The 27,015-nt window shown below is 37.8% G+C and overlaps 1 protein-coding gene across 5 annotated transcripts in view; it reads left to right on the top strand.

The window, feature by feature from the left end:
- Window positions 1–27,015, top strand: part of LOC107084148 (serine/threonine-protein phosphatase 2B catalytic subunit alpha isoform) — a 122,611-nt gene that overhangs the window by 30,935 nt on the left and 64,661 nt on the right. For all 5 annotated transcript variants that reach the window (XM_015373841.1, XM_015373842.1, XM_015373843.1 and 2 more), the window contains exon 2: window positions 20,326–20,526. In XM_015373841.1, coding sequence (XP_015229327.1) covers window positions 20,326–20,526 — 201 coding nt within the window. The remainder of the gene's footprint in view (window positions 1–20,325; window positions 20,527–27,015) is intronic.

The following is a 27,015-nucleotide window of genomic DNA, read 5'->3' as shown; positions in this document are numbered from 1 at the left end:
TAAAGTCAGAATTATCAGATTAAAGTCAGAATTATCAGATTAAAGTCAGAATTCTGAGATTAAACTCAGAATTCTGAGAAAAAGGTCAGAATTTTGACTTTTTTCCCATATTAAACTGAAATAAAATGTAAAAATCAGTAACTTTTTTTTTTTTCAGTGGCCCTAATCCTCTTCCGTAGATTTAGGTAGAAAGAATATGAATCTTTTTGTTCTCAACTGCTGCGTGCTTGACAGATGTAGAGTCGGCAGTTGTGTTAATGATGTGAAAGCCTTACCCAGTCTGATTACCTATACATTTCATTTTGATGGTTTTATGAAATATTCAGATTTTCTGAGGAAGTGGATTTGGGTTTTTTGTTAGCTGGGAGACGCAATAATCATAAGTAGGAAGATTGAAACAGTTGATCAGAATCAGAAATTACTTTATGAAATCCCATAGGGAAATTAAACTTTGTCACAATGCACCAAAATAAAAAAAATAAATACATTTATAACTATAAAAGAAACTAAAATTTAAGAATAGACTAAAAAGTGTTTGAAAAAAGTTCAATACAAAATTACGGTGGTTATTAAAAACATTCAACATCTACATCTAACCCACTGTGTGAAATAAAACCATTTAAAAGGTTCCATCCTTTGACCTAAATCATTATTCAACTTATTTTTGATGATTTTTGTCTCCTGTTGTTGCAACAAAATATTGGATGTGATTTATTTTTTTTCCTGCAGTCTTCTTCATAGTGTTTCTGTTGACTAATTCTGCATCTCTGTTCCAGTCACATGCTCTTAACCCACTTCCTGTAAGGGTGAAATTATTAGTGCACAGAGATTGCTGCAACCGCTAACATTAGCTTCTATCACTGTTTGATGAGGTTCAAAAGCCTCAAAGGTTCTGTTCTGTCTTGTCATAAAAAAAAAAAAAAAATAGTGCAGCAATGTTTACAGATTTTCTGTAAATTGACTGAAATATTAGGATGTGACTTTTGATAGTAAAAATATAAAACATGATTATATTCCCATGGGATGAGTTTGTAGTTACAGACTTACATAACTGTGCTTCCATCCAGAAATCTGACAATCAAAAGGCCCATAATGCATCGCCCTTTAGCGCTGCCCTTTCTGCTAAGATCTGATCGCCTTTTCTGTCAAACACAGCTTTTCAGACACTAAAATGACTGCCGTCGGAGCGTGGCCTATAATTTGCGGTCGACTGTAAGACCTGTTAATCTGCAGGGACATCCCATCACTGGTCGGTGAGTCAGGGAGTGGTGGGCTGCTTTATTGGCAGACGTCTCCCCCTTTTTTCCTTTCCCCCCCCACGTCCATTTCGATGCATTTTTATGTGGCCGTATCGATCTTCCTCTCCTTCTGACTCACGCTCCTCACCTGGACCTGCTCCAAATTACTGCAGTCATTTATGTGCTGTGATTCGGGTCGCCACTGGCAGCTCACAGAGCCATTGATCCGCAGCGTGCAAACACTCACACACACCCAATGGAAACTCGCTGTGTGGACATCCCTCAAGAAAATACCTCACCAACCCCCACCGCAGCCTACTCTGCCGCCTACTCCCTTCCATCCATCCTCGCATGCATAAACATTCATCCATTCCTACATTCTCCCACGTCAGCCTCCCACGCTTCAGCCATAACCCCGCTAATTACTCAGAGAGGTAGTCAGAATGCTCTCAGAGCTGCAGTGAGTTTCAATCTTCTGCTTCTGCATTTATTATCCGCATTTCTCTGCTAAAACCTGTTGAGGCAAAAATTTAGGGACTTGTTTTTGTATTCTTCTTCATAACTCAGCAGTCGTTGCTGCTGGTGTTTTAAAAATAAAGCTCTGGGCCAACTTTCTTTTTTTTTCTGATATCCTCAAGGCTGCCATTGTTGACTTAGTTATACTGTTAAGGTATTTAGCTCACGACCTTTCTGCTTTAATTAGCTGCATACCTTCATTCCTGTCAATGACAGGATCCTGTGAAAAGACAGATGTTAATGTAGCCAACAGCTGTCAGACGCACCGTTACTCCTGCACGGGTTGTTCCCACCTCATTTGGCCGGCGGTTGCACAGCTTCAAATCCGCGCCGAGCACAACATGCTGGCAGGAACTCATTTTTAAGCAAGGATTTGATGGATAAAAGATTAAGACTCCACAGTGCTGTTTCCTTGGCAACCTCTTGACTCGCTTTTATCTCTGTTGTTTGTTGCTGTGATGTAAAACTCTGCAGCAGATGATGGAGATGGTCAACAGCTTTCAGAAATGATCTGCTGGAGGCATTTAATAGAAGTTTTTAACTAATCTAAAGGGGTCTGTCAAATATGGTGGCTGGTTTAAAGTTTTTTTGGTTTCAGGGTTGCTGCAGGTCAATATGTTTGCATGCAAAATCAGACTTTATCAAACATGAAAATATTCAGCCATGTTTAAATAATTAATAGCCTTGCAAAAATCAAACATCTGAAAGAAATCTTTGATTCTTGTTGTGTTGGTCATTTTCTTTTACACAACATGTTTATATTTATGTCTGCTAGAAAAAAACAAGGAATGGAGAAAACTGGTGAAAAAGACCCAAAATATGTCAGGTTTTGAGTCAAAACAAACCATAAAGACAAGTAAATATCCCTAATTCACTTATTAAATAAAAGGAAGTACCTTTGAGCAAAGAGCATATGCATTTTTAATTGAAGCTACTTCAGATGCAGACACAATCCTTCCCTAGATTGAAATCAATAAGTTATTGGCACATCTGGAATCCTCATACAGAGTTGGAAACGGCTTTAATGATACATTTAGCTGCACTAAAGGTTTGTCTTTAATCACTGATTTTGCAAAATACTTTTATTCCCTTCCTGCTAATATTGAAAAACCAGAGTCGGAGCATCAGAATGCAGTGATTCAGCAGTTGATGGGCTTAGTTTCCAGGCTAAAGGGCATAGAATATCCAAGATTTGAGACAGAATTTAACTGCCATTTGGTCTGTTTATTAAGCATTTATTTAGTATTAAATGTTTAAGTACATCGTAACAAATGGTTTGTTTTCAGGTGTTGAATATAATTGTAATAAATATGAAAGGGAGTAATTAAAATGGGGTGGATTGACCAGATCACATAAAGTGAACAACTTTCAGCAAAAGTAAAATGATGCTTTGCAATTTAACGGTCAACCTACAAGGAGACCAATAAGGCAGATCGACTGACTCGTATAATCAGACAAAAACTTGAGAAGCGAGTTAAAAAATCCAAACACAAAAAATTGAAATAAGGATCAGTCTCCCATTTGGTGGGGAACAGTGTAAGGGCTAAATTATTATTGGTAATAAAAGTGCAAAAATTATGAGCCTTTCTTCTATGATTTGATGGTTTCTGTACCAAAGGGTTCTCTGCTCTCATCACTCTTCTTTGAGATTCTGATTTCCTTTCTGTCTGTTAGAAGGTGGATGTTGTTGCCCCTCCTCTACTTCCCACTCTGTCCGTTTCTGTTACCACGCACGGATAAAGCCAGCAGTCTGAGCTTGTAAGAGCTTCGTTCAGAACTGGCCTCCTCCCTGACTAATGTGTGCTGAAGAAGTTCATGCCAATTTCTACTCAACCTTTAGTTTTTGTTTTGTTTTTCTGCTCTGAGCCTTTTGAATCGGTGTTCTGCCCTCGATGAGCAGATGTGTCCTGAATGCCCTTTGGGTTCATCTAATGAACCTTCATGCTCCCTGAAATGGGAGTTTGACTCCTTGTGGTATTTGCTCATTCATACTTTTTGGCTTATTTCAGTGACTCACAAATATAAGTTGTTTGTTAAAATGAGGAATTGATTAATCTTAAATTTCGTGAAAAAAATCATAGACTTTAGTTTTTAAACAAAGGTGAGGTTTCAAGTAAATGCATGCTAAAAGACAAAACTCCAAAATTTGGTTAATCAATTTATAGAAAGGGATCACAGATGGAAAAATGGTAAAATAAAATAAATAAATAGATAAATAAAAAGTAAAAAAATGTCTGATTTAGTTTCTATAATATTATACCTGCTTCAAACAATAAAGACTCACTGAAAAATGCAGCCATTCAGTCTGTAGGGGCTCCCAAACACAGGCCTTTGCTGTTCTCCTTTTTAAAATAAATTCTTATGCTCTAATATTATTATTATTATTATTATTATTATTATTATTATTATTATTATTATTAGGGGTGCACAGATTTATCGGCCGACCGATCAGTTTTGGGAGATCGGTGATCGGCAGATACCTTGATGTGAAACCAGTCTTTTCAATCGATAAGATCTACCTCTAGAAATGATTAGGAAACAGGGCTTTATACATTGTTTTTCTTCATACAAATTGGGACCATTTGAAGCAACCTATCAAATTTTCATTTAGATTTTCTGTGTCTGAGCCAAATGAAGTGTGCTTATAACTTTTATTTTTCTCTTAAGACATAACCTGTATATTTAAAGGCCTAACCTTTATAAAATGTGTACAGAAAGTTGTTCATCCAGCAGTTTATATCAGCTGCAGCATGTAGAAAGCAAGTATTCTTAGCTGTACTTTCTTCCATTCCCTTTCAGCACGTTCTATGCTACATTTAATGCTGGGCTCTGCAGTTTATATTATACCAATGTTGGTTGCCATCCAATGTATATACACCCCCCCTAGATATCACAATGTCTTTAATAGTTTTTTATGCCAATTTGTAACCAGAATTTTCAATCATTTTACATTTCCTTTAGGAATTAGTAATTTCTACAAATAACATTTCCATGGGCATGTAAAGGGTTGCATAGTTCAGAGGCTGCAGGAATAAAGCCATACGATCTCCATCTTTTGCATAATGCATGATGCGTAAATCAGCTTCCAGCTATCTGCACATTGTAAAAAATTAATAATTAAATAAATAAATATATGCTGCTGCTGCATGAGATCTGGAGTCGTACTTTATTGGGGGCACAGCCTGTCCTTTCTTTCCCTGCCACCCACAGAAGCGCGTGCAATCTACTAATCCTGTTCTCCTATCCCACTCTAATTCGCTGCTGTTATGTAATTTAATTAACAAACTCTGGCTGTCAGTGGAGAGAGCTGCACACACAGCGCTTGGTGCCCTGTCCTCCGTGCCTACAGCACGCTCATAGGGTGGCTCATCAACGGAAGGCGACTAAATAGATCAAGCATGCAGCTGCTTTTTAATTTTTCATTGTAGGCTAATCGGATGTTAAAATGCCGACACATACTTTCACTTTTTCAACTTTTCGTGTTTTCAAACAAACCTTCCTCTGAGCGAAGGGATTTCATGTTCTGCTTGATCAGTTTCTACCTGACTCCACACAGAGATCTTCCTTCTGCTCTCAGACCATTTTCTCTGGGTAAAAAGGCACCGATCAAGAGCATGCTAATGCTGATCCATGCTCTTAATTTACCTACCTTTGGTATACTTGGTATGAATTGACCTCTGTTTTCTTTAACCCACTAATCCAGGGGTAATTAATTGATGAGATGGATTAATTGAATTTCCTGTTTACTTGAGTTTCATTTTTTTTTTTGCATGACTTGGACTTCCATAGCTCAGCTTGACATTACGTCAACGGTTTTAGTTCTTAGATGTGTACTTAAAATAGGGCTGGGCAAATAATTGCATTTGTAATATAATCACAGTTCAGAAACTTGCAATTTAGTCACTATACATTTCACAAGAGCAATTTCGATTTTAGGCAAAGTCGTTCAGCCTGAACTTAAATCTGATAAGTTAGCTCACTGTGTAGCATCGCCAGCTGCAAACATTTAGTTTGTTATATATCTTGAAACATTATATGAATTATGTCATCCTTTCAATTCAGGTCACATCCCAAAGGGGAAATTAGTAAAAAAAAAAAAAAAAAAAAAAAGAAATCGTATGTTTTCAAAGTAATCTATTTAATCGGATTCGGTAGGAAAAAATATCCGATTTGTAAGCCGTATGCTTATAATGTAATATATGACTTTTATTTATTATTGTAATAAATAAAACTCTCAGAAATAAAGACTAAGATATCTAACATTAGCGGGGTTACAGCAATTAATCAAGACTAAATGATTATGAAATAATCGCTAAGTAATGTAGTAATCGATTAAGCTTTAACTGGAGTATACAGACTGTAAAACGTGCCTTTAGCTGCCAGAGCAACCCACTTAGAGCAGTAATTATACCAAAATTGTGAAAAAAAAATATTTCACATTTTTGCATTTTAAACATGCTCCACCCAAAAGTCCTCAACGGGAAAAGTTTTAGTTTCCCATGGTTTAAATTCTGTTAAAAATCGTGTCTCTTTTGTTGGATTATTAATTAATCAACTGAAAAAAATATTTGACTTATTAATCGCTGCAACCATAAATATTAGTAATCTATGTCAAGTTGGTTTTAGCTGAATGCAGCTGGTTGCTTAGTTTTGTTGCTTTTTCTTGGTAGACTCTTTATTTTTTGTTTTTCTTAAATAGTGTCCAGAAAACGATAGCTCTGTTTACATAAACAAAGTTTCATGATGGCAGTCAAATGAATAAAACATAAGAGACCTTTATGAGATAATCGGACCATGAAGTGTGTTTACATGCACCATGCTTCATTCAGAATAGAGGCACTTTGACATGCTTAGAGCTGTTAGATTTCCTAAAAACAGCCAAAGGAAAGAGAGTGTTCTTGTTCTGGGTGCTTTTAATAGCGGTAATTTCCACTGAAGGATGAAATGTGTTGTGTTGAAGTAAGGGACACGTTCACTGTCGGATCATTCAACCACGATTAGAATGAACTGATCAAAGTCTTTAAATGGACACCGTTCTGACTGATATTAAAGAAATAAAGCACCTCTCTGATTCAGATTATAATTTCCTGATGATTGGGCCAAATCCAAGCAGAATATTTTCATGGGAAACATTTTAATCCGACTGACCTTTTATTCTAAGTACTTGTCTTCATTTAAATATGCCTACTGTTGTTTGGTTTTAGTTGTCGTGTTAAAGTTGTAGGGAAGTCATATTTAAATGTTAAATCATTCTGGCCTAAACATGTGTATACATTTACTCTTTATTAGACGATATTGTCCCAGATATTGTCTGTGGGGTTTTTCCGTTATCTGATGCAGGCCAGTTAGTTATCCGTCAGCTTGTACACCTAAATTCGGCCGATCATACATCAACGGTCATCTGTCAATCAAATTGTTTCGGTCATAGCATCTTGATTCATATGTGGCAGCTAATATACGCAATGGTAGAAATAAGAATCGTTTACTTTACCATTGAGTTCCGTCCCAGTGTTCACGGGGATGGATGTCTGTGTCTTCAGCAGGCGTAGAGCTAACAGAACTGGCAGCGTTGCGAGGCAACGGCTCAAACATGTACGGCTGTAAGCCTTCTACACCAAACCAAGCTTCTGCCACCATTGCGTACTCTTCCACAAAATCTTCGTCCTCGCTTTCTTCCTCTAAATAAAAAAAGTATGTACACTCATCCACGACCTCTGACACAAATCTCTCCTCCTCTTGCATGTTTCTGCTATCCATAGAGTTTCCTTGACAGTGTCGTTGCTAAGTGCTACTTGGTCCCAATGTAATTTCCCACCTACTAGCACTAAGTTGCTAACTGGTTAGGGAGATGCTTTAAAGAAACCAGTCACCACCAAAAAGGCTTGAGGATCCTTCTGCCACAACAATCCCACCCCCTTGATAATCGACCAATCACATTCACTTTATTCAATCGTGTAAAGTCATATACCACTCGGGAGAAATCGGAAATGCAACCATTGAACAGCCGCTTCCCTATGACTTTAAAACAATTAAAACTGCCAACAAATTAGTGCGGCAAAAGCCACCACAGGACCTCTGTTGCATATTCTAAAGTAATATATATTATTTTCTTTTGTTTTTGGTTGATTTAAATTGGCCCTTGTAGTAGTATCTCTGTTCATTTCAGTATTTTTTTCTTGCATGTCCAGTTCTATTGTTCTAAAGGCCACAGCAGCCTGTTAAAGTGGCGGTTATTTTTTAAAGTAGTGTATTTTACCAGTAAATCTCCTAGCTTACAAAACCCAGTTGTAGAGAATCACTAGAAATTGAGATTCAGCCTCTGTNAATATAAATAAAATATTTTGTAGTGATTATCTGCATTGAGTATTCAAAAGGGATGTACAAATAATCATCAAAATATATGAAGTTATGGCTGTTCATCATAGAATATGTGAACAAAAAAAAAACAACAACTTCAAACTTTTAATTTTGTAATGGTATTCATAAAAGCACTTTTGTTTGTAGAGGGTTAAAACTCAATCTCGCCTAGGGCAACCAAAGGGCTAGAACCGGCCCTGGTCCCAATAGAATTTCCCATTGGGAACCTACTTCACTAAGTTGCTAACTGGTTAGCAAGATGTTTTGAAGAAACCAGTCACAACCAAAAAGGCTTGCGATCCTTCTGCCACAACAATCCCACCCTCTTGATAAACGACAAATCACATTCACTTTATTCAATCGTGTAAAGTTGTGCACCACTCGGGAGAAATCGAAAATGCAACCATTGAACAGCCGCTTCTTTACGACTTTAAGACTGCCAACAAATTAGATGCGGCAAAAGCCACCACAGGACCTCTGTTGCATATGCTAAAATAATACATATTATTTTCTTTTGTTTTTGATTGATTTAAATTGGCCCTTGTAGTAGTATCTCTGTTCATTTCAGTATTTTTTTCTTGCATGTCCAGTTCTATTGTTCTAAAGGCCACAGCAGCCTGTTAAAGTGGCGGTTATTTTTTAAAGTAGTGTATTTTACCAGTAAATCTCCTAGCTTACAAAACCCAGTTGTAGAGAATCACTAGAAATTGAGATTCAGCCTCTGTTCATCTTCAGCTTTCTATCAGTCATGCTGGGAATTCCATGGGTCAGGGTGGGACTGAGCGGCCGAACGTTTCTGCTTCGTTGGCTGTCATGGCGGTGGAGGGCTTTAAGCTCTGACCTCGCTCACGCTCTGGGAAAACGCCCTCAGGCACCACGCAGCATCAGAGTTTTCTTTGGGCAATATCTGCTTGTGATGCAGAGATGTTGCTCATAAGCAGTTAGGTTTGTTAGTGTGGATACGTAAAGGGAGATGATCCATTATGATCCATTATTCCAGCGCTGGGATATACAGTTGTACTTGAACGCACGTATCCAGCCTTTTCTTTCTCTGTGAGATTTGATTTTATATGAGCACTTTGTTTCTTTAGGTCACTTTAGAATATGACTAAACTACAGCTTTGTGTTAAGATCAGAAAGATAAGTCCTTATCTGTCTGCTTCTTCAGATATGAGCCCTAGAACTACTGATTATCTCTGCTTGGTTTCACTTTTGGCTCTGTTTATGTTGCTCTGGTCATTTTTTTCTGATCTATGTTAAACATAGGATTCGATTGGTCGAACATCTTTTTGCCTGGGCTTGCAGGATATCCTGAACTTTTCCTTGAGCTATTTCAGAATTGAATGTCATATATTTTTATAAAAGTACTGCATGGTACATTTGCATGTTAATATGTTTGGATCTAGTGGGATTAGACTCTAAAAGAATCTGTTCTTAAATCATAAATCAGCGTTGTGTGTTCCCTGACCTTTGCGTTATCAGGGCATCTTTCTCTGCCACAGTTTTTCTTTCCACTAGATTTATTTTAGGGTTTAATGTAAATTTAAATATGTTTTTAAAAAGATAGGCCTGGTCAGAGAAGAGGATGACTGAGGAAGAATTGTGAAATAGTATAGATATATTTTTTTAAATAGATGAAAAAAAAAATGACATCCATGTTTTTTGAAGTGTTGATATAGGTAAAGCTCTACAATTGCTTTTAGAAAAGTCAGCTTGAAATTGAGCTGCAGTATCTATTATGTAAATGCATCATTTATACTAGTAGTAGTGGGGAAACATTAATGGTTCATCTCAATAAACTGTTAACTAATAAGTTGATTATTTTCTTTTATTTTTATTTTTAAAGGTTTTTTTTTTTTTGGAAGCTGTTTCACATGCCTTTTAAACACGCTCCAAATTAAATCAGTCATTTCAAGGCTGCCATCACTTGTTGTGCAGATTTTCCAAAACGTTTCTTTTTTCCTCCCACTGAACTTTCCAGATCTTTGCTGGGAAACCATAGTTCTGGAAAAGCTTCTGGATCAATGACCTTAAGCAATGACCAGCAGTCTCTGTTATAAAACGGCAAAATTCATTTTATAGCTTTTTTTTGTTGGTTTTTTAGTTAACATTTTCGTGATACTACAATTAGTATTTTTATTAGCTTTAAACATTCTCGACTGGTGTGATTTAAATAAAGGCTAAATTAATCTGAGTGTAATGAATTATAATTTACTGAAATTAATAAAGCAGCGAAGATATTAAGTTTTGTTGAATCCATCCATTTGTGCTGACGTCTGCTCTCTTGGTGTGTGCCTGCTCTTAAAAAGCTGGCGAGCCAAAGAAGGAAAGATGTGCAGGAACCGCAGACACCTGAGCCGACAGATCGACCCAGTCTCCCAGTTACGCTTCATGTTCTTGGGTAAATGAAGCCAGGTGCCTTGAGAGCTCTGCAACAGTGTCTCACTTTCTCCAATTAAACTGATCTGTCCAGCACCGCATACCGACGCGCCTCCTGCTGCCTCATTCCTCAGAGAAGGTGTATTAGCTCTGAACTACAACCAATTTCAACATTTCAAGCTGCCTGTTCTCCCTCTTCTTCTCCACAGTTTCAGCTCTGTGGCTCGCCATAAAAATAAATTCACACCTCAGAATCTGTTCTTTAATGCTTTCTCTCACTTGCTCTACGAACTAAAGGCAACTTCTGATCTGAGGTTTCGAAGACTTTTTACATAAAACTTATCAGGTCATGCTAAATTGCCATAAAAGCAATCAATGCTGGATAATGCGAAGCAGTTAAACAAACTTTTGAGCTTATTTTGCACACAAGCCAGACACCCAGAGGTTTTACTGGTCTTAAACCTAATGGCTGATGGATGGTTTTAATTTGGAGCAGGGAAATTACAATGCTAATCTGAGACAAATTACCAGAGAAAGTGAAATCAGGCTCCCAGGTTTCCTTCTTTCTGCTTCTCTGACCCTTGGTTAAACTTTTGTCGTTTTGATTTTAGCTTTCTGTGTAATTTCCTGGTTATGTAACAGAGTGGAACAGGGAAATGGTGAAATTAATGAAGGCGTGAGCCACGAGGTAATGGAGTCGATTACTGATTCATTCGAGTTTCAGAAAGATTATTATCAATAAGGTTTTTAGTGTTTCCATGAAGTTGTATAGGAACGCACAGACGGTACATTCTTATTTTTCTGCAAGTTTATTTAGTTGGAGCCATGAACTGTTGATCGTTTCCCTTTTACTCACACCTTGTTCCCACTACAGCTTTCTCTTTAGGGCACAACCTACCATTACGATGTGCTATGTAATGCTTTTGGCAGGGTGGTCGGGGGGGGCTGTTCATAAAAGGTCTTTTATAAATTCCACAGGAGGAAAATTTACAGCATTTTCATTGTCAGAACTGGAGGAAACAGAGGCGTGATCCACAGGGAGAGACGCCTGCAGGCCAAGAAAAAGGCTCCTATGCAGGCTTGTTACTGTTATCAAAGATTATTTTGGTAAATATGACATTTAGGGAAGATTTGAATCTCTCCAAGTGTCTGAATAGAGTGATTGTTAGTAAAAGCTGTCCTCTTTTTGGAAACAGTAATCATTTCCAATCACCGCAAAGTTTACTTATATTTAGTCAGTTTATGGGATATTTCATTTACTTAGAAGTAAGAATACTTCTTATGGAAATCAAATAACCATCTTTCTCATGAATATCAATCTCTACATGGTTACCTTGAGGGCAACATCATGCAAACAGCAGTTGAATATATTATGTTCTCAATTGAATTTATTTGCTGTAAATTTTCTGCAGCATCTTCCAATGGTGTTATAGTTGTCATTTTTACATCCGTCTTCTTTGCAAAGTGCTCTAACTTACAACTTAGGAATGTGATCATGCTTAAAAAACAAACAAACAAAAAAGGCTAGCACACCACCTGAATCCTAATTTCATATAATGCTACAATTATGAGTAAATTTTTTCCTCCACGCTTTGAACCATGTGGCTTATACCAAGGTGCAGCTTTTCTGTGGATTTTTCTTTATCCTCCAGGAGGTGGAGGTCAAAGTTAGAAATCAAAGGAAAAGTGGCTACCTTTCATTTAGCAAAAGCACATGTTAACAGCAGGCACCACATTCTTTAAAAATAGTAATTGAGGGTGTGCCTTATAGTGAGGTGTTTTCCAGAAATTACGGTAATCTGTTCTGTAACTTTTCTTCTGTCTGGTCTCCAAACTATTCCTCAGCATTCAGCCTTCACTTTACTTTTTGTGACAATCTCTGCGATTGAAAATCTTGTGACTGGTAGGTTGCCGGTTGAGTCCCCTCGCTGTCCCTTTCAGCTATTGTTTCCTGAGGAAGATACCTACCTGCATTACCTGCTTTTGGTGGCCAGAGTGTCTGGTGGCACCAAAAATGGCAGCCTCCCTTCATGTGCCCCATAGTAGCTGTGGCTACATAGTAGCTCACAACCATCAGCATGTGTGCCTGAATATAATGGATTTGATAAATCGCTGTATGAGCACTGACCCTTTACAGTGGGCAATGGCAGCGTTTGTTCTGTCTATGTGCCCCATAGTAGCTGTGGCTATATAGTAGCTTACCACCATCAGCATGTGTGCCTGAATATAATGGATTTGATAAAGCGCTGTGTGGGTACCGGCCCTTTACAGTGGGTAATGGCAGCGTTTGTTCTATGTGCCCCATAGTAGCTGTGGCTATATAGTAGCTTACCACCATCAGCATCTGAATGTGTGCCTGAATATAATGGATTTGATAAAGTGCTGTGTGAGTACCGGCCCTTTACAGTGGGCAAATGGCAGCGTTCGTTNCTATTGTTTCCTGAGGAAGATACCTACCTGCATTACCTGCTTTTGGTGGCCAGAGTGTCTGGTGGCACCAAAAATGGCAGCCTCCCTTCATGTGCACCACTGTAGCTGTGGCTATATAGTAGCTTACCACCATCAGCATGTGTGCCTGAATATAATGGATTTGATAAAGCGCTGTGTGAGTACCGGCCCTTTACAGTGGGCAAATGGCAGCGTTCGTTCTGTTAAGAAGTTGAATTTTGGTTTTGTTTGACAAACAAACCAAAAACAACAGCTATAGCATATTCAATTTTATGAAAGAAAACATGAAAAAAAAAGTTTTAAAAAAGCAATGCACATTGACTAAGCTTGTTTTTGCTGCTCTGATAACCTGTAAACTTCTTTCCCACTGGCCGAAAAACCTGTTTAAACCCGGGACCAATCTGCCTTTAGTGGCAGTGGGAACAGCTCACTGACTACCTAGGTCAAACGACCGCCTCGGCTCTTTTCGTCATTCTGTGGGAACACCAGACCTTGGTTGACCCGCTAAATTACTTGCCACGATTGCACGCCACGTATGGACGTCAACACCGCGCCAGTCGCTTATGATCTAACAAGCTGAAACAATTCTGTTAACATTTGATAAACATGGCGCAGCCCTTGTAAGAGGGATTTGGAGGGACAAAAGAACAAAAAATTTTTATGTTAGTCTCCATTGTTTACTTTCCCAGTATCTGTCGCACTTGTGACATCATCAATTCTAACCCATCATGATGGTGTTACTAGACACACAGTGGCGGGGGGACAGAGACCACGCAGCTTGCAGCCAAGGGTCAGACCCTGGTTTTTATGCCAGTGGGAAGGGAGCCAAATGCCGATCATTAGCGGGTCGACCCATGTTTGAAAAACACGCCATAAAGCTTTTTTTTTTTTTGTGGGAAAGAGGCTTAAGTGAGATGGAGAACATGCGCAAAGGAAGGAATACAGCAGAATAAATTTCCATGATTGATGCATTTTTGTTAATACTTGGTGACATTCTTATAATTGTTCAGACTGTTTTCACCACCAGAAAAATGCAAATATACGAAGGGTAACCGTTAACCAGCTCCACAGGTGGCCCTGTCCAGGAAAGACAGTCAAATGAGCTCAAAAGCAGTTACCATATCAGAGGATGAAGGAGAGCGTCCCATTTCATCTTTTCCTCTTGATTTCATTCTGTTTTAGAAGGCTTGTATAAGTAAAATACCAGGTTCTGACTCCTATAAAGGGATTTAAAATGCATCCAACTGGCTTAAATATATGTCTGGTATGTTGTGCATGAACTCTTCTCACCTGGAATATTGTTTTCTTTAAAAACATACCTTATTAAATGATTTGTTGAATATTGCAGCTTTGGTAAAGTATAACATAAAAAGAGAGGAACTTATGCCTCAGATCCGCAATCCTTCAAAGACTGTCCATCTCCGTACCTCGAACAGCATGGTTTCATTTGTCTTTTACTGATATATTAAAAAAAGATGTTTCAACACCTTATTTTTATTTTCTAGTTTGTCATATTTTTTATAGTGTATTGCATTCAAATCTCTAACGTCCTGCCATGACTCCATAGATTGAGCAACAATTTTATTCCCTAAATTATATATATAACATATAGTTACATTACAATGTCGTTGCAAATCGGATGAACATTTTATAGATTGTAGTGTCTAACTGTTAAAAAAAAAAAGCATTTAACAACTTAATCTCTGCTGATGTTCCTAAAAGCATATCTGCTTAGTTTGATTAAGTTCCTTGTTACGTGGAGCAGGGCTACAACGTACTTCCTGCGGACGTTACCTGTCTTTTCCGCTTTGTGTAATTGGATAACAGCCTGCTTCTGCATGGATTCTTTTTAACAATATAGTATGATCACTGTTGCATCACTGTAATATCCTAAATGTAAAAAACAAACATTGTGTATTTACCTGTGTTGGTGTCGTCCAAGAAAAAGTCCTCATGCCAACTTTAATAACCCCAGAGTGCTCATATGCACAGTGTTTCCTCTGTTGATTAGCCTGGGGGAGCTACATATGTGACAGTCTACTTAAAGCTTTGATGATTAAGGAGAGAATGATTATGCCCATTAAACCAGGTTTTATAGAGACATCAGAGCGTAAGCATGTTTTCTACCCCCGCTGACCAGGCATCTTACACGCCTAGAGTTTAAATCACACTTCAGCTGAACGCCATCCAGGGACGTGCATCCAAAAGTGGAGTCCTCTATCAAACCCTAACCAAGGAATGGTTAAAAATTATCTAAGCCATTTCAATGAAATCTTAATATCTGCTTAGAACTGATCAATGTGATTTGGATAAAATAAGAAAATAAGAAAAAGCTCTTGCATAACAGTTGTTGTTTTCTTTCTCTGTATAGTTGAGGCTGTCATTGGGTGGGAGGCTGAAAACTTCTGCAACAAACTGATCCAGACTTTGTGCGATGCATGTAATATTTTTCAGTGAAGTACTTCTCTGTGCACAGCACTTGATATTTAGCACCACACTCCAGCGAATGCAGCTGAGAGTAGTTGAATGCAGCATGACACTGCTCAAATCATGTAACATGGATTATGCAACTTTTAGTTTTTTTTGAAGTTTTTCAAGGCTTGTTATTTCAGGAAAACTTGTCAGAGTACCTCACTACAAAACAATGGTAACATTCATCTATGGCTGTGCAATACACATATCCTCCTGCTGGTATTAAAATGACAGTGCTGACAAGGACCTAAGGACCTGTCTTTGTCCTAACTGCTTTTTTTTTTTTCTTTTTTGTCAAAGAGAGTTTCTTTTTTGTCCTGCCAGGCTGACACCAACATAACTAGGACATTTGGCAAAATTGAACTTTTTATTAATATTCTTCTCATGCATCTAGTTCAGGTAATCAAGTTCCTGCTGATTGAAATGAAGACTGTTAAAAAGCTGTTTTAAATCTGAGCTGAAAAAAGCACTTTCCCCAAAAACGACCTTAATTTGAACAATAATGTTGTTGTTGTTTTTTTACTTTTAAAAGCTTAGAAATAATAATAAAAAAAAGTTTAGAATAAGTCAAAAAGTTTACATTTTTTAGATTTTTCTAAGCAGAGATGAATAAATAAGCTTTAGATCAGATTCATTTTTTATAAAAAAACAAAAAAAACAATTCCTCCCACCATTCATGGTCTGCAATGCATCAACCTACAGCATTAAGTGCGTATTACGTGAAGGTTAGGAAAATGTACTTTGATGTATAAATGTCCATTTTCTGAAAAACAAATGATCTGCAGGGCAGACTTAAAAAAAAAAAAAAAAACTTCTGAAAACAATAAGATTAAATTTTATTTTATTTCAAAATTTAATGTGCATTTAAAGCAACTTTAAAAGCAACATAGCTAAACAATTTGATCTACTAAAGGCTCCCTGTACACCCAGGCTCGGATTGCTTTACGTAGTTTAAAGGTTTGTTTATTAAAGAGAAATTATAAGACTGTCTTTATCAAGCTTGGGGAAAATGATACAAAGAAAACGAAGGGATCCGCCCAAATATACCAAAAAGCAATACTGCATATGTCTACTGTGGATTAGATGAAAGACTACTCCTAAACTATTTGTATTATTTGTAATACCAAATGAAAAGCCAAGAAGAAATCTGGCGATCATCTGGCGCACTCTGAATGTTTTCCCTTTGAATTTTAGATTGCCAATCCTAGCTTATTGACACCTAGAAGAACAGCATGGACCTTTAAGTTTTTGTCTTTTTTTGGTATTTATTAATAGATATGTTATAGACAGCTGATATATTGTAGTTTCACTTGTGCATCATTTGTTGTTTCACTCCTATCTTTTCCATCTACAAAACGAACTTTCATACTGGCCACGTGTCACTCTCTACCCATCAGGGAAACTTTATGTATCTGCTTTGACTACTGGGAAGCCTTCTATGGTGTATTCAGTCTGCTGTGAGGACATATCCTTATGCGACTCTGATACATATTATCTTCTTAGGGTTGTGGTTTGTTCATGTTCATAAGTCAACCCTCCCATACGCTAATGAGAATCACAATTAAAGGAAATGGGGGAAAAATTAAATAATCATAATATACATTAGATACACATTAATTAGATTTTATTTATCTTCATAATCCATCAAATATGCCTAGAACTAACAAGAAAATTATGCTTTTGAGTATGATATGGAAAAAGCCTACCGTAAGTTGTTTTAAATAATAAACAGACACTGAAAAGCTTTTTGACCAGCTGTTTTTTTTGTGGTAAATACAGGCCAAATAACTTTATTAAAAGTTTACAAGAGCGTTAATAGTGTGTCTCTTCAGCACCACAGGGGCCCTAGCTGTAGAGATTGTGTCCCTTTGTGAGGTCTAAAGCCTTAAGGCCCTGAGCTAGAGTTGCACAGCAGGTGCTCACAAGAGGCCAGCTTAAGGCGTTGAGTAATTCTATCTAACATGGGGATTGATCTAGGTTTGCCCCAAAAATGCTAAGAAAAGTCATTTATTATTGTAAGATCACCCCTCCCCAAGTGCATTTATTATATTGTGACTTTAAAAGGGAAAAAAATGATGCTGTTTATTCTTTTCTTTTAAACACGTTGGTCTTTAGTGTCCATATCTGAGACAGTAGAGGGATTATCATGGTATCCTCCCTCTCATGCCGAAAATATCCAGGATGCAAGTGTGCAAGTTCGTTAAATGTGTATTTCAACATCCATCCACCCCAAGTTTTAATTGCTGCAGCTTAGACTGCAAATATTTTCTGTCAGCAAGCAGACTGTGACGCAGATAAAGTGCTGCTCTGATTACATCTGATCCTACATTTGGGAGGGATGGTTGTTAACTCCAGCACAGTTTTCGTTACTGCCTTCTTATCATTCCTGATTTACAAGCTAGTCTGTGACACAAGCTACAGAGGTTTGTTAAAATATTCACAGCACTTAGTTCGACATGTTAAAACCCTAAATTTGAACATATTTTGTGGTAGGTTTAAGTAGTATTTATGTTCACCCCATTTAACTCTGACAACTGATCCCACTATATTTAACAAGACGAAGACACAAAATTTCTCCCTCCAACCCTTTAGGTGGCGGTTAAATGCTTGAAATGGGTTTTTCGCCACACGGAAAACGTAGAGAGTTGCAGCTAGCACGCAGACACATGCATGCAAGTAGAAGTAAAGACTTTTTCACACAATGATTACAGTGAAGTAGATGGACTCTGGGCAAGCAAGCTTTCAAAAGCCGAAAGCCTTGGACGAAACATCTACAAGCTTGGGGTTAGGGCAAAGGAAAATCGAAAATCGCAGTTTTGGTGAAAAATAATCACAATTTAGTTTTTTGGTGCAATCGTTCAGCCCTAGTTTCCAATGTCTTAAAAGAAATCCTCATAACATTCTTTTCTCCGATTCCTGAAAACCTCAATTTTTCACGGACATGTGGTTTACGCTATTTTACAATCATTAATTGTTTATTATTGCCATAAAAATCTTACATTTTGATGGAAAAAACACTCTTTGTTGTCTAGTTATTTTGTTAATATAACTTTTTTTTTATTACCTTTTTAGCAACATTTTAAATTGTTTTCACACCAAATGCAAATGACTTGAAAAGATTGTGTGTTACATGTTATCTCCATGTAGAGGCCAGATCGCCATTACGGTGTGGAAAAACCTGTGGCAAATGTGAAGCATATTTTTCTGGAGTTCCAATATTGGCATTTTTCATAAAATTCATAAAATTTGTTGTAAACGTATTCAGTTTGAATGCAGCATACAGGTTTGCTGAAATTTGCATTGCGTTTAGATTGAGAAACTCTCCAGAGTAACCAATTGGCTCTTGGTTGCTGTGAAGGGGCTGCAGAGATACTCTGCTCAGGTGGATGGATTTACTAGTTGTGCAGTGCAAAAATACAGCCTTCCTGAAAAGAGTTTGATTAAATAAACCCACTATGATTTCCTTCTACCTCTAGTTAGAGTAAACACCAACCATGTGGAAGAAGATGCACTGGTCGGATCAAACCTGCATAGTGTGGTTGTATGTAGTGGTGGCAGGCTCATAGTCTGGTACTCTTCTTCTGCAGGTACAGATAAGCTGCTCTGAGTTGACAGGAGGCTGGAAGAGGCTAAAAGCAGGATGAAAACCTGTCAGAGGCTCCCAAAAGACTTCACACTGGGGAAGAAGTTCTCTCTCCAGCAGGACTAAAACTTTAAACGGCCAAATTGACGACACACCAGTTTAGATCCAAGCATATTTAAGCATTTTTATGGTTGACCAACTGGGTTTAAATTAATGTGTCAGTCAAGGAACGTTAAAACAACTCACGTCCAGATTGTTGGTTTAGAGGAAGCTACCAAAATGCTAAACTAGACAACAATAAAAAAGCAGAACATTCAGTTCTTCCAACAGATCGTTTCTAACAGACCAACAGCTGTTGCTGCAGTGGAAGGTGGTTTTACGGACTAATACATTTCACTTACCCTTCTTACTTATATTCCACTTGGTGTTGGCCCATCACCAACTGAAGCTTGTTGTTTTAATGTGATGTAGTGTAAAAAAGCTTAATCACTAGTAAAGTTTTTTTTTTTTTTTTTATATAATCATATTTATTGAGTTATTAGCAGCAGAATAACCACAAAAACGATTCTATTTGTTATGTACCCTTTAGATTGAAGTGCATTAAGGCTGAGACAGCTTAGAGGTGTTTTAGAGCATTTACTGCTTTACAAGTTGCTGTTGTTCTCAGAGTAGATTAGCAGAACCATTTTTTAAAAGCTCTCGTTACTGACAGTAATGGACTGTTTTGGATTTGATTAGACTAATTTCTATACTGCCATCAGTGCTCTCAGAAGTTGAATTGAACTCATCCTCTCACTGCACGCTGGACCGAGTCTATCGCTGTGCATCTGTCCATTTAAACGCTTTTAGAGATTTACACATGGAACCAGGCCTGTACACATGTTTAGAGCTCGTCCTCATGCGAGCGGCTTTTTTTACGTAAGAAAAACAACAGATGTCTGGGCTCTCTGATTCACTGTCAGAAGTGCCATCTCATTAGCTGTGAATATTGCAGAGCAAACTAGAAAATCTGTGGCTCTGTTATAAATATTGAAAGCGAAATGAGTCACGGATCACAGCGGCAGTGTGGTAAATTGTCTCCGAGGGTGGGCCGAGAGCTCAGCAGCGAACTCCTGCAGGGAGGAGTCAATCCGCGGGGGGAAGATGGGGAGAACCTGCTAATCAAATGGCTTAAATGTCGCTCCTCATCGACTTGGGTTTAACCACTGATCCTCGTGAGTCTTTTGTTCGATGACACCCGTGCCTCTGTGAATGAAAGGATATCAGGTGTAATAATTATCATTTGTTTTGTTTTTGTGACCCCCTCCCTTCCCTTTGCTCCCCCCCCTGCAGCTGTCCCCTTCCCCCCCAGTCACCGGCTGACAGCTAAAGAGGTGTTTGACAGCGACGGGAAGCCCAAAGTGGACGTGCTGAAAGCCCACCTAACCAAGGAGGGCCGTGTTGAGGAGTCGGTGGCCCTCAGGCTCATAGGAGAGGGTGCCGCCATCCTGCGCTCGGAGAAGAACTTGCTGGACATCGAGGCCCCTGTGACAGGTCAGAACCCAACAGAAATACAAACGGATCACATGGATGTTTCCATGTTTCCGATGGGCTCTGTTGTGCTGCTGTTTTAGCTGTTTAATGAGCAGATCATGTGTCAGCTTGTAGATGGTCCCAGTGAGGCGTATTTTACAACACCATGAAGGATTTACACCCTTTTCACCTTTTTGTCAGAGTTCATCCATAAAATAATTGTATTTTAATGAAATTTTAGGTGGTGGACCACAGAGTCGTGCATGTGTTAATTTATTTCATGACAATATAATTTATTTGTACTTTTTTCATATGATGAGATAATTTCCCTTGTCTTAGAAGTTATAGCTTCAGATTTTGTGGTTGGACTCAACACTTTACCTCAGACTTGATCGAACAGGCTCTCTGTGGACTAAGCCTAACCACAAATTATCATTAGACTTTGACTAGGCCATTCTAAAAATAGAAAACACTTTGATCTAAACCTCTTCTGGCTGTACGTTTACAGGTTGAGAGGATGCAGCTGATTTCTCTATTCATACAGATGCATAATTCTTCCACCACCATGGCGTCATGTTAAAGCACTTTGTTGTCGTCTTATTAGATAATCAACATTTATGCTGCGTCGACATGGCTTGTGGCAAACATTATCTCCAAATCCTCATTCCTAACCAGCTGTGTTCTGTTGTCATTGGTTCACTATTGCTCTCTAACAAACTTCACTAAACACCCAAGTTCACTCTGCAAGCATTATCGAATTCCCTAAAAAATAAGTGTATTTAGCCTAAATTTGAGTCTGTAAATTAGATGATCTGCCAATTGAATAAGTATTTTTACCCTTAAAACAAGATAATTCGTTGTTATGCACTTGAAATAAGAAACTTTTCTTATTATACACTGCAAAAATGATCTAGAAATAAGTAAAAATGTCTTAAATTAAGTATATAACCTTATTTTCAGTAGGTAAATAAGATGATTTGTTAATGAATGCCAATGGAATGAGTAGTTTTACTATTAAAATAAGATAATTAGATAAAATGCACTTGAAATAAGATGGTACAATTGTTTTTTTTTTTTATGTTTATAAATTGTCTTGTTCCATTGGCAAAGTGTCTCACTTTGATTCTCACTAGATTTCATTTTTTTTACTTCTTCCATTAGCAAAGTTTTTCTCTTACCTGTTTAATTCAAGACTGAAGGCACAGATTTCAATAAAATTGACTTACTTACATCTCCTTTTTTGTTGCGTTGCACACAGATGGACTTATTTATATTGTAGGTATGCGACTTCCTTAAGCAATAGTTTGTTTTAATACAAATACATCGTCTGCTTTTCAAGTTGTTTCCACTCCACAGCCATGTGTGGGGCTAAAGGGGCTGAAGTACTTTCATAAGGCATCATAGATCATTTTATTCCCCTGTAAGACTTTTTTTCTTCTTTTTTTCTGGTGTCGACTTGCTTTTAGATTAGGTCTTTGAAGAAACGTATCCTGAATGCAGTTAAGACCTGCTACATATTTGGAAGTTTCATTTCATGGCTGTTTTACTTTCATTTTCAGCTTTCCGTTCTCAGTTTCAGTTTTCCGTCTGCTTGCTCACAATGATTGCCAGTGATTTAGATTGTTGACTGAAGCTGTTTTCACATCAGAAAATATCTGGATAATTTGCAGAGAATTTGCTTTGAAGTTTTCTTTCTTTTTTTTTTTTTTCTCCTCCTGCTCGCCGATGCACTTCACAGCTGGAGATTTTCCCCATGAGCAGCGTTTTCCCTGAGAAATGCACCAAAGTGGCGCTTTTGTGAAGTCACAATAGGACACGAGTGCAGTGTTGTGTTTGCAAACATTATTTTTTTTCTTTAATAATGTCTGTTTTGAGGACATCAAACCTAATATCCGACATACACGGGTCTGGGTGCAATCATACAAAAAAGCTCCTCAAGATAATCAACATATTATAGGCTTCCTGTAGTTGCTTTGTTATTCTTTGTTATATATAAGGATGTAATGCTTACCAATGATAGCATTTTTGTGCTATCGTTTTTTTCTCTTTTATTAAAGAAGATAAAAGTCACAATTCGCACAAACATTCATAAGCAACAATGACTTCTTCCGGCTATAGAAGCTTTATACCCTAATTATACTAATTATGCCCTTAATGCAAATTATAGGTGATGTAATTAGCCATAGCAGCCTTGTGTTTTTCCCAATGCACAGATGTTTTCTTCTGTGTGTGTGCGTGTGTGTCTCATTTTTTTTCTTCTTAAGTTTCATAATAAAAATGAAATATCTTTTATTTCAATTATCTTCATTGGGAGGGGACCTGAATGGTTAGGGCAACAGATTTCAAGCTCTGAAATGCTTGGAAGACGATGTTTCACAACAAACAATGAAGCTATAACAAACCTAATGTGTGCAGCTAATTTATCAGTTATGATAAAGAACTGATAAGAACAAGAAGCAGGAGCTGAGTTCTGGAAGCCCAAGGAGCGGTTTTCCCCAAAAAAAATCAATCTTAATCAACATAAAACTGATTGATTTGGGGTGCTGCTATGTTTTGGAGGTATGCTGGCTGTCGCAGGTTCAAGTTCCGGCTGTGCTGAACTTTGCCAAATGTCTCTCTCATCTCTTCTAACCCACTTTACTCACTCCATACTTCAACTGAAGTAAAAAAATAACTAAATAAAGGCCACTTGAGCCTAAAAATAGTCTTAAATATTTCATTCACTTCATTTTATGATCAATCCCTCACCCCTAATACACACACACGCACACATACAGATACACATATATATGTGTGTAAAATTTTAAAGGTCAAGAGTGAAGATGAAAATAGCTTCTATTAATCAGAAAATCTACTATGTTTCACCACAGCTTCTCCTTCCATTTCCAACTTTCAGCTGATTTTCTGTGACTGGTGTCTATAACTATCTGCTTTTGTATTCATAGACTGCCATTTTTGGCCTTTTTAGTTTCTGTATCCCTCAACACATAACATTGATGAAAATAAACACTAAATAAACAATGCTTAATGTGTTTTGCTTTTGAATATTATTACTAAAGAAACTTTTCCGCTAAAGTCTGATGCGGTGCGCTGCAGTTCTGTGGTCATCAGGGGACGGATCTGTAGAGCTCATCTAATCCTTGTCTCAGTCAAAAATCTTCTGTATGCTGCAGTTACTGTATCTTGAATTAAAGGTTTTACACAGAAACCTTTATTAGAAGTTATTTTAAAATGGAAGTGGTTATAATTTCTTAAACTTGTTGCAATGGTTGAATATAACGGAGCCAGGAGTTTCAGTTCGGCTCACCATTCCCTGCCTCTGGACGAACACACCGCTGCGGGGCGGCTGCTGATGCATATTCATGCATCCACTGTTGCTATTGTTGCCTCTCTCACTGGTCAATGTGTGCTGCTCCTCCATTAGACTTTCTGATGAGGCCTCTTTGATGTTGGTGTAATCAGAGGCAGAGGCCTACTCAAGGGATCTATGGCAACCCATCATTTCCTAATACCAGATCATTTCCACAATATAGTCCAGAGAGGCCCCGTGTTCACATTTGACAGGAAATGTACTCACTTGAATTCATGAATGCATGACCCTTGTATGCCTCCAGTGTTTATCAAGGCCATTATGATAAGGGAATATCTTGTCTGGCTGTTTGAGACGATCATTAAAAAGATGAAAACAGGCCGCTAAGGACTTGCTTTCTGGTTCTGCTCTGAGAGGCTGACGTAATGAAACAAAGGTAGATGTGGGGAGGGGGTTTAACAGTTCTCCCTTAACAAGAGCATAACAACAGAATTATTATTATTTTTTTTTGAGCAGGGAATAGATTATTAAAGGTAATTATGAGCAAGAATCAACAAGTTTTGAGTCTTTATCAAAATAAATTTTTATAATGATACAACAAAGAAAACCTGTAAATGCAACTAAGCTGCAAATACAAAAGAACACCTTACTGGTTAATGCAGCCAAGTGAAACCATCTGAAATAAACACAGAATTACTAAAACTGAGTGGGGCTGACTATTGTTTGAATTTGAACGATTCAGATTCCTCATTTTTGATTTCTGGTTCCTCTCGATAGATTCTAATATGGGACCTTTAAAGGAATAGTACACCCAAAACATGATTAGCCTTCATTTTCTACTCACCCCCATGCTGAACAACACCCTGGAGTACTTTTTTGATATCTCAAATGCATCTGGAGATCTGGGAGGCTTCTTGCTGTCTGCTGACATTCAAATAATGGAGGTCTATGGTGACCGAGACAGAAAGGTCCATAAAAGTCCACAAAAACGTGTCAATATTCCTCCATACTGCTCGTCCAATGTAATCCAAGTGTCCTGAGTGGGTAGCATCCAGAATTTACTCGAAACGAAGTCATTTAGAACGTTTTAGAGCCTAAACAGTGGTGTATAGGATTTCCTAATAGCGCCCCCAATGCGCGCTCACGATTCTACGGAAGCCGGCAGACCAAACCGGAAGAAAGTGCGCATTCAGCGTCTGCTCTGCCGATAATGCAAGCGTAGAAGAAGAAATGTGCTGTTTACCTGTGCAAAGAAAGAAACAACGAAAGAAAAATGTCTGAGGACTTCAGTGTTGAGGAAGAGCATGAGTTCTTTGCCGAGCTGAATGCGCTGGTTTGGTCTGCCGGCTTCCGTAGAATCGTGAGCGCGCAGGTGCGCGCTTTCAGGAAATCCTATACACTACTGTTTATGCTCTAAAACGTTCTAAATGACTTCGTTTCGAGTAAATTCTGGATGCTACCCACTCAGGACACTTGGATTACATTGGACGAGCAGTATGGAGGAATATTGACACGTTTTTTGTGGACTTTTATGGACCTTTCTGTCTCGGTCACCATAGACCTCCATTATTTGAATGTCAGCAGACAGCAAGAAGCCTCCCAGATCTCCAGATGCATTTGAGATATCAAAAAAGTACTCCAGGGTGTTGTTCAGCATGGGGGTGAGTAGAAAATGAAGGCTAATCATGTTTTGGGTGTACTATTCCTTTAAAGACATGTTTAGATTTTACAGGTTATAAATAAGCTGGAAAACCAAAGTTCTCTCTGGATTAATTAGCCTGAAATTCTCAAAGAAATCTAATTCCTTGATCATATAACTTTGTATGAACATTACTACTGTATAGATTATTGCATACTTATTTTTGATCTGTACATAAATATCAAACTTATATACGCTAATTTACTCTTATGAATTTTCTTCTCACTTTTTCACCTATAGCTTTCTGTTTACAAGATAATTGAAACACATCTACATATACCCAGTGTCTCATTCTTCAGGTACTTATAAAACCTATTATTTTATTTGACAAGTTCTGGCTGTGGCTAAATGTTGTAGCTAAAATAAACACATCCTTACAGAAATATACTCTTTGCTACACCTTAGTTCCCCTCAGCTGTATGTGGAAGTAGTTATGTTTTAGTTTGAGGGAGAGAGGAACCAGCTTCATATTCCATTGTTCAGTTAGGGGGTTTTATCATTTGCCAAATGAAATAAAGTAAACAATTTGATGAGGTTAAATGAAGTCGGGCAGATGGAGATTAAAGTGCTTTTCGTTCTCTCCAGAACACGTAAGAAACTAGGAAGGAATCTGTTCAGACGTAGAGTAAGAGGAAGAAAGTACCAAAAAGGCTCTGCTCTACCTGCAGAAGCTGCGCTATGAATTAACTGAAGGAACTAATTCCCTTAGGGAGCCTACCTTACAGTAGCAGTCTGGAGGGTCAAAGACTAGTTAGGTGGTGATTATTAAGTCGGCAGTGGGCCATCCTTTGTATAATCTAATCTAATCCCATTACCAGTGTCGCAAGTAGCCGACTCATCATTTTTTAACATTAACATTAACACTTTCAAATACCTCAGAACACAAAGATGGTTGTGACAAACCCTGGAACTGATTACAAAACTAAAATAAAAACATAAAGCAAAAGCTACAGGAGTAAAAAGCTTCAAGAAATGGCGACATGTCTGGAAGTATGAGGTTAAGTCCACACAATCTTTTTGAACAAACATGCCAACATAAGTTTATTTGTTTATTAAGATCATAAGCCGCAAACAAAACACCGCTGTTTTTACCGGAGTTCAACAGATTAATAATAAGAAACCAAAAACAAATAAGAAAAAACTTCCTTTTACTCAAACTATTAGTTATTTATTCTACATTCAATAAAGGTATAGATGTCCTCTGCCCATTAACATACATTCACATGTATACTGTATATAAAATCACCTACTATCTTACCACATTCCAGCACATCATAGATATGATGATATCTTTATTGTATACTTCTCCGTCCTCCACTGCACCTGTCAAGCGCCTTCTTAGCTGCACTAATAGAAAAGTAATTCTGTTGCTTGCACTTGTCCAAGCAAAGGTACATTTGTACTGCAATTAAAATAAAGATAATGGTGTCCATAATAAAGTCATAATGTCCAATTAGAGTAGCCTTAATGTATTATTCCAGAAATGTCTTATCCAAATCCT

Source organism: Cyprinodon variegatus, unplaced genomic scaffold, assembly GCF_000732505.1.
Source record: "Cyprinodon variegatus isolate N-32 unplaced genomic scaffold, C_variegatus-1.0 Scaffold93, whole genome shotgun sequence".
NCBI classification, from domain to species: domain Eukaryota; kingdom Metazoa; phylum Chordata; class Actinopteri; order Cyprinodontiformes; family Cyprinodontidae; genus Cyprinodon; species Cyprinodon variegatus.
The sequence above is the reverse complement of the archived record's forward strand: the minus strand, read 5'-3'. Positions and strand labels throughout refer to the sequence as shown.